Genomic DNA, 18,269 nt, shown 5'->3' with positions numbered 1-18,269 from the left:
TAAACAAAACAGACATGGCACAAAGATTCCATATACAGTGTTGACAATATTTCCCCCTGCAAGAGAGACACAGTAAAAAGGACAGAAACATAATAGAAACACAGCTACAAGAACACCAAGAGTCCTGGCTGCTTTCAGCTCAGACTTTCTTGATGTCACAGTCACTGAATGCTGCAGTGTAACAGCTGTAATGTGAGAGCGCATGGCACGAGCCTGAGACACAGCCACCACAAACACACTCACATACAGAACTACGATGATGGTAACTGGAGCAATGAAGCTCAGAACAATATCGATGACTATGAAAGTGTAGTCAATGTAAAACACACACTCACCATTGCAGGAAATATACTTGTGTTTTTTAAATGGGTCGTTTTTTACGAAGAGGCTGCTGTAAAGAACAGAAAAGAACCAACAGAGGAAAATGCAAAGTTTGACTTTCCCCACGGTGACTCTGGTTGGATAATGAAGAGGGTCACAAATTGTCACGTAGCGGTCAACTGATATTAGAACCATGTTTCCAACTGAGGAACTGACAGTGACGGTGGCAATATACTTATACAGAAAACACATGAGGTCACCTAAAAACCAGCAGGACGTTCTTCGGAGAATTACACCAGGAAAGGTCACCAGGCCCACGAGGAAGTCGGAGACAGACAGAGAGAGGAGGAGCAGGTTGGTGGGTTTGTGGAGCTGCCTGGACGAAGACAAGAGCAAAGTAAAACACATTACAACCGCAGAAAAAAAGGTAAATATAGAAATATTAAATAAGCCTGCAAAATCAGCAGGTCAGTCAGTCGTCCTGTAACTGTTCTGTCTTTTTTTAGTTTTTTGCATACATATGAATCTTAGACATTCAAAGCTCTAATGAGAAGAGAAACTGCCTGAAGTGGGAGATCGAGATGATGACGAGCAGGTTTAGAACCACAGTGAGGACAGAGAGAGGAGACAGCAGAACGCGCAAAAGCACAGCATCAGACCAGGAAGACAGTGGCTTCTTGCAGGAGGTGTTGAGGAGCTGTGGAAAGCAGAGCTCTGCTCCATCATGTACCTCCATCATCAGAGATGTGAAGAGAGCTGCAGCTGTAGCAGCTTTCTGACCACAACTCTGTCATACAACAGTTTTATCTGTGTGACACACACTTCATCAGTCCTCTGCTCTCAGTCTCTGCTGGGACCTCATGTCCCTCCTTCACTCTATAGATTACATCATCATCCTCATCGTATTCTCTACATAAGTCCCTACTCACTGTTATCTCTTGCCTGTTTTCAAAAAATTATTTTCCGATGACACTTTCTCTGCTTTTTACCTTAAGCTTAATTTTAATGTCACATCAGATGAGGAATTCTTCAACAAAACCTGTAAAGCAAGTAGGTTTTTTTGGTGCAACGGCAAATCACCAAGCACCAGTTGTAACATGCCACACTTACAGTATAATAGGTTAGAGTCCAACTGCTTTTGAAACAGGGGACCCATAATACAAACATACAGTGCATCCACAACATATTCACAGCACTTAACTTTTTCCACATTTTGTTATGTTACAGCTTATTCCAAAATGGATTACATTCATTATTTTCATTAAAGATTTACACACCATACCCCATAATGACAACGTGAAAGAAGATAGGCATCCAGTCCGGCCTCTAGTTCATTCCCAACCGTTGCTACTGTCCTCCAAGCATGGACTTGTTCCTGTTTGTTTAATTCTGGGGTTTTGGTTATCTGTCCATCTCTTCTAGTTTGAATCTGTTTAGACACTTTTGTTTAGTTTTTATCTATCCCTGTCTGTCATTCTGGTTTAAACACTTACAGTAACTTGTCTGTCTTAGTTAAGCATTTGTTAGGTTATATTTTGTCTTTGAAGAGAGACCAAACTCTTTGTTTGTCTGTCTGTCGACTCTGAAACAAAATGCAAAAATATTCACACTACTATAACAATTAGCCAGCCACTTTCCACCTTCAGTGAACTTTGGGAATGGCCAAGTGCGGTGTTCACATCAAAAGTAAAAAAATAAGCAGTAGGCATAAGCACAATCTAATCTGTTCAGCAGGGGAATCATTGACTTTTTTATTGGCATAGGAAACATACAAATTATGGGGTATCCTCATGTCTTTGGGGAAGTGAAAACAGATCGCTGCTGGGCTAATAATTTTACTAGACAACCAGTCCTGTTGTCGGGGAAAGTAGTTGGGCCCTGGGGTATGTTGTTGTTTACCAAACCTGGAAGGATGGTGGAACCAGGGTCAATGAGGGATCGGCAGTGAATGGTGGAAGCTCTTGTGAGGCACTAAGACTGGGCATGCTGCGACAAAGTGGAGGTAGTTGTTCCACACTGTGGCCCAGGAGAACCTCTATTGGACCAGTGAAAAGGGTGTAGCAAGTCAGCTTCAAGGAATGTGCCCACTGGAGCAACTGGGGGCAGAGATGATTGGGAGTAGACAGACAGTTATGCAGGAAGTTGTTAGGACCCTGGTGAGTGTATCACTGTGCAGGTATCTGGGCTATGGAGCTGTGTTATTCTAACGTGCAGTTGCTGCTGCTACTGCTAGAGTCACACTGTTGTATCCTGCAATGGAAAAAAAATGCTGCCCATCAGTCCACCTCCCCAGACTGGACTAACTCTTTAGTCCATTTACGTTGTAAGGTTGCAAAAAGATTTTAAGCTAAACAAGTGAAGGCATTAAGAGATTGTTATACTCTCAAACAATGCATCTTAAAAAGACTTTTACTGTTTCAAAATATGTTTTACTGAGTTGACTGAACTTCTAGAAATTCCTTAATTCAATTTATAATTTCAGACCAAAACATTTCAAGTCTGAACAACTTAATGTTTGCAAGTTATTTGAAAATCCAAAACTGTGACTCCAAAGTTGAAATAAGTTGAATTAAACAAAACACACATTTTGATATTCAGACAAAGAAGTTGATGTGATTTCTCTAAATTCTTGTATGATGTTTTTCAGTGTAACTGACATTCAAGATCATTAATTCTGTGCTCCTGTTAATTTATTAACAATAATTATTTCATTTTTAAACTAAGTTATTGAATATTAAACTAGCTGATGTTTCTACTAAGGTCTGATGTCAATAATGTAAGAAAACTTTTACTATTGCTATTGTTGTATGAAATGTCAAGAACATGTAAACAGCAGATGAATAGGCCTTGAGAAATTACAGATTAATATGACATTTGCTGGGTATTTTCAGAAAACGAAAAAAAAAGGCTGAATCCCGTGACAGTTTCGAGACTTGGCAGTTGACTTTTCTACTGAAATTACATAACACTTGAGTTTTTTGTGTTGAATTGTGCGTTGCTATTTTGAAAGGTTTTCTCTACCTATAGATCTGCCCATCTATCAAAGGAACTATCATTTTCAACTTGAAAAAAATATTTTATGTCAAATTATGAATTGATTTAAACAGTACATAGTGACATTGAATACATACATACATACATTGAATATCTACAGTCACTGACAACTCTGTTTCCTAAAAACTATGATCCTGGGTGTTTGATCGTCACTTTATAAATTGTTTATTTCACTCATATTTTTTTTCTAATTTTACTCACTGTCTCTCTACAGTATGTTGGCCTCACGGGATCCAGGCTGCAGAATCTGAAGAGTGACAATAAGTTTAACAGCTCTTCTAAACCAGGGATAAAACAAGGCATAAATCAGAGACAGGAGTTAAAGCAAAAGAGACTTAGAACAAGAATTCCAAATGAAGTATTGAGTATGTTCCCCTCTGCAAAAGAAACACAGTAATATGGACAGAAACACATTAGAAACACAGCTACAAGAACACCAAGAGTCCTGGCTGCTTTCAGCTCAGACTTTCTTGATGTCACAGTCACTGAATGCTGCAGTGTAACAGCTGTAATGTGAGAGCGCATGGCACGAGCCTGAGACACAGCCACCACAAACACTCTCACATACAGAACTACGATGACAGTAACTGGAATAATAAAGCTCACAAAAATATCGATGACTCCAAAAGTGTAGTCAATGTAAAACACACATTTTCCATAGCAGGAATTTTCCTTGTCTTTTTGATAAGCATCAACTTTTACAAACAAACCGCTGTAAAGGCTCGAACAGAACCAACACAAAAAAATGCAGAATTTCACTCTTCTCACAGTGACTCTGGTGTGGTAAAACATCGGGTCACAAATAGTCACATAGCGGTCGGCTGATACGAGAACCATGTTTCCAACTGAGGCAGAAACAGATACGGCAGAAATGTGTGTATACAGTGAACATACGAGGTCACCGAGAAACCAGCAGGATGTTTTTTTGACGATTTCACCAGGAAAGTACACCAGGCCTACGAGTACGTCTGAGACAGACAGAGAGAGGAGGAGGAGGTTGCTGGGTTTGTGAAGCTGCCTGGAGGAAGAGGAGAGCATCCTTAAAAAGCCAACATTTTTAAAAACATAACTAGAAGTATTAATAAAAGGATACACTCGACTGCATTGAATTATTTGAGTTGATACAAAAGCATTCTGAGCAAAGTGTAAATTTCCATTTATTCTTTCCAAATAATTTTCTCTGATAAAATTTCAAGCTTCATACTTATACTCTGTACACCTATAAACATCCAGGTACAAATAAGGAGTTCATCTGCCTGAAATGGCAGATTGAGATGATGACAAGCAGGTTTAGAGCCACAGTGAACACACAGAGAAACGACAGCAGGAAGCTCAGAGTCACAGCCTCAGACCAAGAAATCAGTGGCTTCCTGCAGGAGGTGTTGAGGAGCTGTGGAAAGCAGAGCTCTGCTCCATCATGTACCTCCATCATCAGAGATGTGAAGAGAGCTGCAGCTGTAGCAGCTTTCTGTCATACAACAGTTTTATCTGTGTGACACACACTTCATCAGTCCTCTGCTCTCAGTCTCTGCTGGGACCTCATGTCCCTCCTCCATTACTCTGTATTACACCTGAATTCTCTACAGATTCTCTGTAACCCTCCACACCTTCTTCTTTTCCTTTCGTCTGTTCCCTTTCAGGTGTCACCACAGCAAATCATGTGCCTCCATCTAACTCTGTCATCTGCCTCCACTTCTCTCACACCAAATAACTTCATGTCCTCTCTCACTACATCCATAAATCTCCTCTTTGTTCTTCCTCTAGACCTCCTGCCTGGCAGCTCCAACCTCAGCATCTTTCTGCCACATGCATCTTGAACATCTTTCCTTTCATTCTCACTGATACTCTTTTATCACACAACACACCTGACACTTTTCTCCACCTGTTCCAACCTGCCTGCACTCACCTTCTTCACCTCTGCTCCCTTTAACCTCACTGTTCCACCTGGGTCCCTCTCATTCACACACATGTATTCTGTCTTACTGCGGCTAAGCTTCATTCCTCTGTTTTCCAGAGCAGACCTCCACCTCTCTAGATTTTCCTCCACCTGCTTCCTGCTCTCACTACAAATCACAATGTCATCTGCAAACATCATAGTCCATGGAGATTCCTGTCTAACCTCATCTGTCAGTCTGTCCATCACCAGAGCAAACAAGAAGGGGCTCAGAGCTGATCCTTGATGCAGACCCACCTCCACCTTGAACTCCTCTGTCACACCTGCAGCACCTCACCACTGTCTTACAGCTCTCATACATGTCCTGCACCACTCTAACATACTTCTCTGCCGCTCCAGACGTCCTCATACAATACCACAGCTCCTCTCTCTGCACCCTGTCATACGCTTTCTCTAAATCTAGGAAGACACAATGCAACTCCCTCTGACCTTCTCTGTACTTCTCCATCAGCATCCTCAAAGCAAATACTGCATCTGTTGGACTCTTTCTAGGCATGAAACCATATTGCTGCTCACAAATGTTCACCTCTGTCCTTAGCCGAGCTTCCACTACTCTTTCCCACAACTTCATTGTGTGGCTCATCAGCTTTATTCCTCTGTAGTTGCCACAGCTCTGCTCATCTCCCTTGTTCTTAAAATTAAGCACCAGTACACTTCTCCTCCAGTCCTCAGCATCCTCTCACTGTCCAAGATCTTGTAAAACAAACTAGTCAGAAACTCTACTGCCACCTCTCCTAGACATTTCCATACCTCCACAGGTTTGTCATCAGGACCAACTGCCTTTCCACTCTTCATCCTCTTCAACGTCCTTCATCTTTATCTCTTTGTCTGGCCAACCTGTACAAATCCACCTCTCCCTCCTTAGTGTCCAACTTATCATACAAGTCCTCATATGCTCTTTGTTTGGCCTTTGCCACCTCTACCTTCACCTTACGCTGTATCTCCCTGTACTCCTGTCTACTCTCTTCAGTCCTCTCAGTGTCCCACTTCTTCCTAACTAACCTCTTTTTCTGTATACACTCCTGAACTTCCTTGATCCACCACCAAGTCTCCTTGTCCACTTTCATTGTAAACGTTCACTGTCACTTCAGGTCATCTCAGTGCATACACTATTTCAACCATTCAAAGGTTATTTTTAATGCTAAAAATGTAATCTTGTCGGAAAGCACCAATCTCTATCGATTTATAAGAATTTATAGTAATATCATAGAAGAGTGGCACATTTGAGTATCCTTTCAATGGGGATTCTCAGTCATCCAGATCATTGTATTTGTACTATTTGTACTAACAGCAACTAGAAATTTAAGTAAAGTAACTGTTGTTAAACAGTATATTACTTTATGATATTCTGAATACTTCTCACATGTGATAGAAAATGTTTACATTTATAAATTAAGTCGACAAAGCATTACACAAGGTTTGAATGAACTATAACAGAAGATTTAATTTTGAGAAAAACTGCTATTTGTTGAGCCTTACTCACATACTGTATATCACATCTTTTAGTAAAGTAATTTTTGCAGCGGCTTCTGTTATTGTCAAATGTCAGTAAAGCATAACTAGAAAAGTACTGTGTTTAGTTAATTATTTTGAAGGGATGATTTTAATATTTGCCACATGCAAATGAATGAGACTGTTTGTGAAAATGCACTGAGCACAGCAGCTGTTCTGGGTCTTGGAGATGATGTATTGAGCATGTTCCCCCCAACCTTACAAGTGCACTACAGTAAACGAAAATACAATTACACCAAGAGTACTTGGTGCTTTTTCCACTTATGGAATTGCAAATCCACTCACTTAATAAGATATAAAAGTTTACAGACAGTGAAGTATTAAAGTTCTCTACAAACTTTCTTCATCAACAACAGTTCAGACAGTTACATAGGAAATATTTGACTTTTCTGAATTTGTGATTTTTACCCATTGCACATGAAGACTGTTCTGTTTCCATAGAACAGGCCCCGTTTCAGTCATTCTCTACAGTATGTTGGCCTCACGAGAGCCAGGCTGCAGAATCTTACACGTGACAATCAGTTTAACAGCTCTTCTAAACCAGGGGTAGAACAAAGCATAGATCAGAGGGTTTAGACAGGAGTTAAAAAGATAGAGACAGTTTGCAAAGGTTGCATATGAAGTATTAATTATGTACCCACCTGCAAGAGAGACACAGAAATATGGACAGAAACAGATAAGAAACACAGCTATAAGAATTCCAAGAGTCCTGGCTGCTTTCAGCTCAGACTTTCTTGATGTCACAGTCACTGAATGCTGCAGTGTAACAGCTGTAATGTGAGAGCGCATGGCACGAGCCTGAGACACAGCCACCACAAACACTCTCACATACAGAACTACGATGACAGTAACTGGAATGATAAAGCCTAAAACAAGGTCAACATATGCTAAAGTGTAGTCAACAAGTAACACACACTCTCCATAGCAGGAAAAGTACGTATGATTTTGTAATGGGTCATCTTTTACAAAGAGACCACTGTAAAATATTGAACAGAACCAACAAAGAAAAATGCAAAGCTTTGCTCTTATCACTGTGACTCTGTTGGAATAATGAAAAGGGTCACAAATAGCTGTATACCGATCAACTGATATGAGAACCATGTTTCCAACTGATGCACAACCTGAAATCATGGTTACAAATTTAAACAGTAAACACATAAGTTCACCAAGAAACCAGCAGGATGTTCTTCGGAGGATTTCACCTGGTATGAACACCAGGCCGAGAAGGAAGTCAGAGACAGACAGAGAGAGAAGGAGGAAGTTGGTTGGTTTGTGGAGCTGCCTGGAGGCAGAGAAGAGCAAAGTAAAACCTTTGAAATAGTTATTTTCAGATAATAAATCCTTTTTGGAGAAAATGGTTGAAGTTAATTTAAATAAGTATATGTTTTAGATGTAATATATGTTGTGCTTCAGCATACAAAAGCAGTCTCAAGTCACTGGAATTAACTAGGTTAATAAAACCTGTAAGTTCTAGTAAGAAATGAAACTTTGCCTGAAGTGAGCATTAGAAATGATGACGAGCAGGTTTAAAGACACAGTGAGGACAGAGACAGTGGACATCAGAAAACGCAGAAACACAACTTCAGACCAAGAAATCAGTGGCTTCCTGCAGGAGGTGTTGAGGAGCTGTGGAAAGCAGAGCTCTGCTCCATCATGTACCTCCATCATCAGAGATGTGAAGAGAGCTGCAGCTGTAGCAGCTTTCTGACCACAACTCTGTCATACAACAGTTTTATCTGTGTGACACACACTTCATCAGTCCTCTGCTCTCAGTCTCTGCTGGGACCTCATGTCCCTTCTTCACTCTATGGATTACATCATCATCATCATCATCATCATACTGTCTGCGCCCCTCCCTACCATTTTTGTCAGGCTTGTTTTCTTTAACTCTTAACTTTACTCACGTCTATTATTTGAATTCTTTTTTTCTATTTCTACCCATTCTGTATTATTAGTCTCTCATTCTGCTGACAATAAAAGAAGTTATTTATTTATATTTTTGTCATTTCAGTTTATCCCGTGAGTTCAGGGTCCTCACAGCGGATCATTGGTCCACATGTGGATTTGGCACAGTTTTTACACCTGATGGACATCTGATGCAACCCTCCCCAAATTCTACCGGGCTTGGGACCAACACTGCACGGCTGGGGATGGGGATGAGCTGTTGGGGTCTCAGTGTATTGCCCGGGGACACTTGAACATGTGGTCGGGAAGAGCAGGGCCCAAACCTCCAAGCCTTTGGTTGGTAGGCAGCCCCTCTACCAACTGAGCCACTGCTGCACTAGAAGTTATTTCTTCATTTAACATCATACATTTTGACAGTTTTTCCCACAATACACTAAACTTCAGTTTGAAACTAGTTAATTTGTACATGATGGCTGTTAACAGCAGCATGCAGGATAGACCATAGCAACAAAAACTTTGTACAATCGACGTGTGTGAGGCATTCAGGAGCCATGCATAAGAGCAAAGGTCAGTTGTGTTGGAAGAGTTTACTGGGTTTAGTATTACAGCATTGGGTGAAAAGGACTTCTGAATGTTCCAACACCAGATGGCATTGGTACAAAATAAAGATCAATGTACTATATGATCTTTTTGAACATTTCAAACTCTTAAAACATTAATATTCATGCACTTGCCAGTGAAAATGACAATGTGAAACAGGCCTTCCAAAGAGTGTAAGAAAGTCTATCTCATTTAACTATCTGCAAAGCCAGTAAGTCTTAGAATACTGCCACATTGTGTTAGCAATTTTATTAGCACATATTACTAGAAATTATGGACATACGACTTCAAGTGCAGTAGATGCGGCAAAGTCTGCAAAAACCTGATAAGAAGGCAAGTGGTGCAAGTGGTACCTGGTGAATCCCAGCAGGAGCCCACAAGCCTAGTCCCTCCTCGCTCCACATGGCCTTCCGCAAGCTTGGCATACAGAACATCAAGTGGCCTGCCGCCAACAAGAAACAGGAGTGGTGCCAGTATGATGAGGACGTGGAACACGCACATTGATAAAGCTGTACAAAACTGTGGGATCAATCCCGCCTAAGCTGGTGGAAACCTAGCTTGTCTGGAACAATGTCACAGTCAATAACAGGAACCTCATTATGGACTACTACAGCTGTTTCAGTTTGAGAGCCACCTCTGGAACAGTAACATCATCATTTCATCGGGTGGAGAAGGGAATCATCACGGCTGCACTGTCACAGTGATCTTTTTTGCTCCGGCCATGAACATGCCCATTAAATCAGTGAGGGCTGATTGCAGAGTTCTGTAGATGGGTTCTTCAAGGCCTCTGATGCTTAATTAACTGGGCCTGAATGGACAAACCTACATAGTAATAAGCCCTAGTTGTTAGGAGGGGAAAGGTATTGGACAAGTTCTGTTTTCTATAAGAGAAGTCAAAATCAGGTGGAAACATGTGCCAGAGGGATACTCGTGATATGTAAGCAAAGGGCATGAACCAAGTGGGATCAGGAAATGGAGTGAAAGATCTCGTGGCCAGAGTTGTGGAAAGCAGAGCATCTTCAGATCAGTTTCCAATCCAATCAGTTTACGATGTCCTTCTCAACCCAACCAATCTCCTTTCTTGTGTCCTAGCAGAAGCCGTGAAAGCCCACTTAGTCAGCAAAGAAGGTCCCTGGAACACATTTTAGCCAGCTGCCCAAGAGCCTTTGGTGGAGGTGCTATAAGTGGCGTCTTGTGCGGGGGGATATCTAGCAAAAGCCTCAGACTGGCATCTGAAGGTCGACCTAGGGAGCTGAAATACCCCGCCAATGTAGCTTTGACCATGCTCAGACTGTACATAATTCTTGTGTCCAATCATCCAAACAAGTGGTCATGCTGGAATTGAGTGGGCCTTGGAAGGGAAGGAATGGCCAAGTGTGAGGAGCTCTTAGAAAAATGCTGAAGCAGGAGATGGAAGGGCTGGTGTAACCGCATTGAAGTCCACCGCTGATGTAATACTCGACTCAAAAGGATGTTTAAATTAAAGCTTTCACTCTCTTTGGGAGATTTGGACCAGATGCTATGGCTCGGCTACTGGAGCAGATTGAATCGCAGGAGGAGCCCACAAGCCCACTAAGCTTTTATTTAACAAAAAGGTTTTATTTCAATTTCAATAACAATTAGTTTATCTCTCATTATAGAACATCAATTTATCCAAATAGCAACACAATACAAAGCAGAAAAGAAGAAAAAAACATACACACACACAGGAAGAAAAGGACAAAAGAAAACTCCTGGGAGGTTTTACTCAGCTTCTGCTGGTATACGCTCACACCAATGAACATAAAGTTTAATCCCAGAGTTCCTCACTCTCCTTGCAGCATGTGCCAAAGAGCTGATATATTCAGAAGTTATCCTACTGTTCAAGAAGTTTCCACAGTTCACTGTCCATCCAAGGCAAATCAAATGCTCTCAACCTCGGTGTTCATCTCTACAGATCCTGGTACAATCAGCTCACCATGCTTGGATGAAGTTTTTACAAAATCATACAATCATACATCAAAAAAATAAAAAATAAAAAACTCCACGAGAAAAAGAAATAAATCCAGCAACACTAATTAGTTGTCTCTCTTCCCAAAAGAACCAAGATACAGAACAACTCTGTAGCCTCACGATGGCAGCAACATGGAACCAGGGACCAGCTACAGCCAAAGAACTGATGTGAGTGAACTGATCTTTTCACCACCATATGCACATACACACAGAATAATGCTCAAGTCATAATCATATTCACACATATCATGAGCATTCCTGTGTGCCGTTATATCGTTTATTGTAGAACAGAGGAAAAACCAAAACCCCAACTTCAAAACAGTAGCGCTAGCTTAATGCCGTTAGCCATGAACCGTTAGCCGTTAGCCACCATGAATTAGCTTCCAGACACTTCTACTGAAGCGATTCACTCACCAGGAAGAGTCCCAGCACATCCAGCACCTTGTCTTATCACAGTATGAGACGCTTGACCACAGCTTGGCCAAGGTTTCACAGCCAAAAAAGATAAAATAAACTTTCCCACGAACCAAAACCGAACTTTTTTTCTCCTCCTCGTTCCTCGTCTCCATCCAGTCAGACACAGGGGGCGGAGCTACTCCACACTACACCTGTCCAGACTCGGAGGATTTGCCTGTCAGTCCCGCTGCAGCAGGGAACTGTATAGAGAACCATCAGAAACATCGCTGATGCAGCTGAAAACCACGAAACGCACAGTTTTGTATTTAAATGGTGCGTGTAATCGTTTCCAATAGAATTGGAATTTATCTATTTCTTCTTGTGCTTAAAAATGTGCCAGTATTTAAAACTGCTCAGGTATAGGTTTACCAACCTCTGCCCTATTTCTCATACCATACCTGCCAGATCTGTCCATAACACGGAATTCTTATATGTTTTCAGTCTGTAATGAATTATAATTACTAATGAACTGTGCCAGAGTCAGTTGATTTAATTGACGGTTGTTAATTGTTTTATAAAATGTGAAACAATTAGAAAGCCAGTAAACTAACTCACTGCAATGCTTTTCCCTTCACTACCATGTCAACTGAATCATTTCAGCCAATTATATTTTATTTTTATGAATGTTTCGATAAAACACAGGGGGATTGTTAAACAGTAACTACACTTTATAGACTTATTTTTCTGTAGTGACCACAAGTTCTTCAATGTACTTTCACATAGTTAACAACAAGCACAAGACAGTGGTGAGCTCATAAGGACTTATTCTAATGTACAATGTATCACTATTCATCATTCTATTTTAATGTTTAATCAATATATAATTTGAGTCTAACTTCTGTCAATTTTCACAGCTGTCATGCAGCAAGCTGAAAGCTACATAGCCACTATAATCACATTCAGCCAAGCATATGTGGTTGAACCTAAACATGCTTTCATTTCTTTCTGATCCTGACCCAAACGCTACACCATTATATTTAATTTCTTTAATTTAAAAATTGAATTACTGAATAACACACATAAATGAACATCTTTGTCAATACAGCAAAGTTCATTTCACACTCTCACAGTCTCTCTACAGTATGTTGGCCTCACGGGATCCAGGCTGCAGAATCTGAAGAGTGACAATGAGTTTAACAGCTCTTCTAAACCAGTGGTAAAACAAGGCATAAATCAGAGGGTTTAGACAGGAGTTAAAAGAGAAAATGCATATTACAAAGACTCCAGACAAAGTATTGAGCAAGTTTGATCCTGCAAGAGAGACACAGTAATATGGACAGTAACACATTAGAAACACAGCTACAAGAACACCAAGAGTCCTGGCTGCTTTCAGCTCAGACTTTCTTGATGTCACAGTCACTGAATGCTGCAGTGTAACAGCTGTAATGTGAGAGCGCATGGCACGAGCCTGAGACACAGCCACCACAAACACTCTCACATACAGAACTACGATGACGGTAACTGGAATAATAAAGGTCACAAAAACATCAACAGTTCCTGGAATATACTCAATGTTAAACACACAGTCTCCGTAGCAGGAATTCTGAGACAAATCTCTTCGAAACAAATCATCCTTGATAAACATAGTACTATAAAGAACAGAAGCAAACCAACACAGAACAATGCAAACTCTTACTCTTCTCACAGTGACTCTGGTGGGATAATGCAGAGGGTCACAAATAGCCACATGTCGGTCGACTGATATTAGAACCATGTTTCCAACGGAGGCAGAGACAGAAACAGTGGCAATGTATTTGTACAGGGAACACGTGAAGTCTCCAAGAATCCAGCAGGATGTTTTTCGAGAGATTTCACCAGGAAAGAACACAAGGCCTACGATGAAGTCTGACACAGACAGAGAGAGGAGGAGGAGGTTGGTGGATTTGTGGAGCTGCCTGGAGGAAGTGAAACCATGATTAGTACGACAGTGATAACCCACAGTCACAGTAAAATGATTGAGATTGAATTACTGAATAAAGTAATAGAAGGTACAAGACCAATTGGTTCTTACAAAAACAGTAGTACTATATGTTTTACATTGATATCTTTAGCTTTAGTCTGAATATTTCTATTCAACAAGGCATAATTTAAATTTCTTTCTTTTCTTGTTCAGATGTAGTTTCTTCAACATGCAGATTGAACTGTCAACCTTGTGTTAGCTCTATATTTAAAAACCTTAAAACCTGTAGATTTTATTATGAATGTAATCTCCACCTGAAATGGGAAATTGAGATAATAACGAGGAGGTTTAGAGCCACAGTGAGGACAGAGACAGAAGACAGCAGAAAATGGAGAAATACAACTTCAGACCAAGAAATCAGTGGCTTCCTGCAGGAGGTGTTGAGGAGCTGTGGAAAGCAGAGCTCTGCTCCATCATGTACCTCCATCATCAGAGATGTGAAGAGAGCTGCAGCTGTAGCAGCTTTCTGACCACAACTCAGTCATACAACAGTTTTATCTGTGTGACACACACTTCATCAGTCCTCTGCTCTCAGTCTCTGCTGGGACCTCATGTCCCTCCTTCATTACTCTGTATTACACCTGCATTCTCTACATTTTCTTAGGAACCCTCCCCAAACCTCCTTCCTCCATCGTTCACATGATTTCCTCTTTATGATTTTTTTTTTGTTCCTACTTCCTTTTGTGTTCTTTTAATGCAACACTGCCTCACAGTGACTTTTGTTGTTCCTCTTGCAACTGAATATTTCTGTTTTCACGTACCTCTTTACACTGTATGAAGCTGTCATAAAGCTGCTTACACATCCCAGTTTAGATTTTACTTCCTAATCATGTCATTAAAAGATAAGTCTAGTTACTTGCTATAGTTTTACTGTTTTCAAAAACAGAAACACAGTCTCATCCGTATCCATACAATAGATCTCTGACGTAGGCAAAAACTTTTGGAAAAAGTTTGGATGTGCTATAAGTTTGGTGTTTCTCTGTTTTGGTGCTTTAATGAGCTGGTGGCATGCAACCTACATACCTGTCTCAGTGGTCTAAATGAGTTAGCAGTCTCCGTCAATCAACGGTTCCAGGGGCCTCAGGCAGGGCGACTCTTGCAGAGGTGAGCAGTATCTGGCCGCCGATCATTCCATCATTCCCTTGTCCCATGGGCATTGGTGATGGTCCTAAAGACATCATTGACTTAATTAATTTGGCAGAAGTCTTCAGCAAGGCGCGAGCAACTTCCTTTGCTCTTTACAGACCAGAGAACTGGCAGCAAGCCTGTTACTATGCCTGCCTGAAGGTGCAACTATTGATGACTCTCCAAGAGCAGGTACAATTTGGTCCTCTTTGTCCCTGGTGGGGGAGAGCTTTTTGTTTTTGGGTAAAAAAGACATTGGCCTGGGACCTTGTACTGACTACAGGGGGTTAATTGGCATTACTGTCAACCCCCTCCTTTTGCTGATGTTTACCATCTAGTCCTCATCAGGGAGGGGGATGAGTAGAAAGCGGCGTTCAGCAGCCCCAGTGGCCACTATAAGTGACTGGTGATGCCGTTTAGCTTTACCAAAGCCCCCGCAGTTATTTTAGGCCCTCGTCAATGATGGTCTCCGGGACATGAACGAAAAGTTTGTGTTTGTCTATTTCGATGACATTATTTCAGGGAACGCAGAGGTGCACGAGGAGCATGTCAGGGCAGTGCTGCTGCATATGCTGGAGAACCAGTTTTACATTTACATGAGGAACTGAGTTCCATACCACCTGAAACTGATATCAATTGACGGCAGTAAGGTTAGTGCAGTTGCCTAGTGAGATGCTCCCCTGGACAGTAAGCTGCTGCAACACTTACTGATGTTTGCACTTCCTGCTGGTTGGCGGCCCTTCTGCAAGCTCACTTTTCCTAGGAAACCATTTTAGGAGGCGCCTCAAGAATTTGTGCTGGCTCTTTGTGTCGAGACACTGGTAGGAGGGGGCTAAGCAACCTTTTCTGGTCTAGTCTGACCACAGAAACCTGGACTAAGTTCACTCTGCCAGGCTCCTTAAGGTGCATGTTGGTCACTGTTTTTCTCCAGGTTTATGTTGTCATGAGCCGAGAACACCAGAGGCTAGATGGCTAGATGCCTTGTCGCATTATTTGGAGGAGGAGGATCCCAAACCAGCCACACCCTGTTTCCAGGAAGAAACAATCTTACCACCTGTCATTTTGGGGCCATACAATGGGACTTGGAGAAGAGGGTAAGCGATTTCAAACCCTCACTTCCTGTTGCTGTTCGTTGTCCTCCGGGGCATTTGCTTGTCTCCTGCTTGCCCAAAGGTGCTGACATGAGTTTTGCAAATCATTGGTTGCCTGTGTAAGTCCATCATGTGGGTTCCACTCCCAGATCAATGGTCAAATGGAAAGACCTAATCAAGATATTGAAAGTATGCTAAGATATATGTGCATTCATAACCCCTCCACCTGGTCCCAGCTGCAGCCCTGGGGGCCCTCTGTAGAATACTTGTAAAAACACATCGCCCATAGTAACCACAGCATTCTTATTCTTATTTACCACACTCTGATGCTCTGTTGTTCGCACCTTTTGTTTCATTAGCTAAGTCTGCTCCCAATCTGCTTTCTGTGTACCCACTCCTTGGTTATTGGTTATTCTCAGTTTTTTTGTTCGTGTTTGGTTTCTTTTTTCCTCCCTTCTGGAGTGATTCCTAGTAACCCATTTTCTATACTTTATGTTCGTTATTAATCCTTTATTTAGCACACTCCTCTCCTGTCTCTTACTTGGGTCCACCGTCATACACCAAATACTGACTTTGTAAAGGTCCTTACTCCCTTATGTTGTAATATTACTTATCTAACAGCAGTATTTGCAGAATTTAAAAAATAACACACGGACTGCAGATGGCTTGCAGCATTTAACTCTGGAGACCTATTTCAAACCAGATGTTACCAACATCTGTCATGCGTGAGTTCTTTATTTTGTCCATTTCCTGCATTAACTTTGTTTGCCAGCAGAATGACGCAGTTTCACACACTAACACAAACAAATCATATTGCATTCATTCATCTAAGCATGTACTGATTAGCTGCAGCATTAAAATTACCTGACCTGGTGGTTTTAGCTTTTTTTGTCAATCAAAAACATTCTGTGCCAAATACTTTTTTTTTTTTTCTGAGGCAGACCCATTTAGTGGACATGCCCCTGGACTGGTCACACTGGAAATAAATTCTTTGAACCAATTAGCTCTGACTGCAGCAAAAGTTCCTTTTTATCTGAAAATCAACTTGTGCTCCTACGCACACAGGCTAAATTTAACTATTTGACCTGGTGAGTTCAGTTGATTTCATTAAATTACTGTAGAATTTTTGACTGGCAAAAGGTCTTTTTGAACAACTCTAGTTGCCATCTAAAAACACTTTGGAGATGCTTTACATGGGTGACTGAGAACTTACACAGATGTTTCAACACATTTTGTTTAATTTTTGTTGGGGTTTTTTTTAACACTTAACACTCTAAATTTAAAACCTACGTCAAACTTGATTTTTTAATGTGAGAAACTTTATTTTGGTTCCAAGCACCACCTCTAAGAATCCTTAAAACGTCACAGAATAGCAATTACATTTGCAGTGGAGATTCAGTCATACCAGTCATAGTACGTGTGCTACACCTAGAAATTAAAAGTTTAACTTACTAAACTGCATATTATAGAATGACATCTAGTTTTATGTTGAAAATTTCTCATGTGCAATGGAAACAAATGATTTGCATTCATAAAAAATTATATGAGCGGCTCTAATGAAGCTGCTGTGGTTTCTAATATTGTTGAATGCCAGTAAATCTAGACTTTAACTAACCTTTTAACTTTCAGATTAAGAAGTTTCTTTGCAAAATATTTATCAGTAAAATTGTGTTGCTGCCTCTTCATTTAGCAGTATTTCAGGTTTTATTTGTCAGATTACCCAAACAGAAGCAGATATGCAAGTCAACCAGCTGGTCGAGCTGCCAATTTAGGATAATTTCATTATGTGCAAGTATAGACCTGTCCTGTTGGTTATTCTAGGCATGTTGGGATTTCATTCATTTCTGCAGCAAAATGTGTGTGAGAATTTAAAAATGTGTATTTTGACATATCCTTATCAAAATGTTCACACAATTGTGGAGATTCATAAAATATAAATTTTGAAGGTTTGTGATGTTTATTGAGTTATCATTAATCAAATGAATTGCACTGATCTGCAATCCAGAACTGCACGGGTGGCTTCAGACAGCTCTAGCTTAAAAAGTATAAAAGCCAGAGCTTAGATCAAATGTGAATGTGAAACATATGAATCAAGATTCAACATTTCAATATAATTAAGTCTGTGTAGCTTAGAAAGTTAGAAAACAGATACAAAATGAGAAGCTAGGCTGTTTAAACTGCCTCTCTAAACTGGCAGCTCAACCGAGTGATTGACCCTGTTTTCTGACCAATTCAAGTTTTCCCACAGCTTTTAGACAGTATTTCTTTGCAACACCGCCACCCAGTGGATATATTCGTT

The 18,269-nt window shown here is 40.8% G+C and overlaps 2 protein-coding genes and 1 pseudogene across 2 annotated transcripts; all 3 read right to left on the bottom strand.

The window, feature by feature from the left end:
• Window positions 1-3,266: 3,266 nt before the first annotated feature.
• LOC137132798 (trace amine-associated receptor 13c-like) lies at window positions 3,267-4,804 on the bottom strand (annotated as a pseudogene).
• Window positions 4,805-7,306: 2,502 nt separating this feature from the next.
• Window positions 7,307-8,506, bottom strand: LOC137132797 (trace amine-associated receptor 13c-like). The gene is made up of 2 exons (XM_067515787.1): window positions 8,334-8,506; window positions 7,307-8,123 (listed from the first exon to the last, which is right to left on the bottom strand). The coding sequence occupies exons 1-2, from the start codon at window positions 8,504-8,506 to the stop codon at window positions 7,307-7,309; spliced, it is 990 nt and encodes a 329-aa protein (XP_067371888.1).
• A 4,363-nt stretch (window positions 8,507-12,869) lies between these two features.
• On the bottom strand, window positions 12,870-14,320 carry LOC137132905 (trace amine-associated receptor 5-like). The gene is made up of 2 exons (XM_067515923.1): window positions 14,268-14,320; window positions 12,870-13,689 (listed from the first exon to the last, which is right to left on the bottom strand). The coding sequence occupies exons 1-2, from the start codon at window positions 14,318-14,320 to the stop codon at window positions 12,870-12,872; spliced, it is 873 nt and encodes a 290-aa protein (XP_067372024.1).
• Between the last annotated feature and the right edge of the window lie 3,949 nt (window positions 14,321-18,269).

This window comes from Channa argus, chromosome 9 (assembly GCF_033026475.1).
Source record: "Channa argus isolate prfri chromosome 9, Channa argus male v1.0, whole genome shotgun sequence".
Lineage (NCBI taxonomy): Eukaryota > Metazoa > Chordata > Actinopteri > Anabantiformes > Channidae > Channa > Channa argus.
This window is presented reverse-complemented; position numbering and strand designations above follow the sequence as displayed.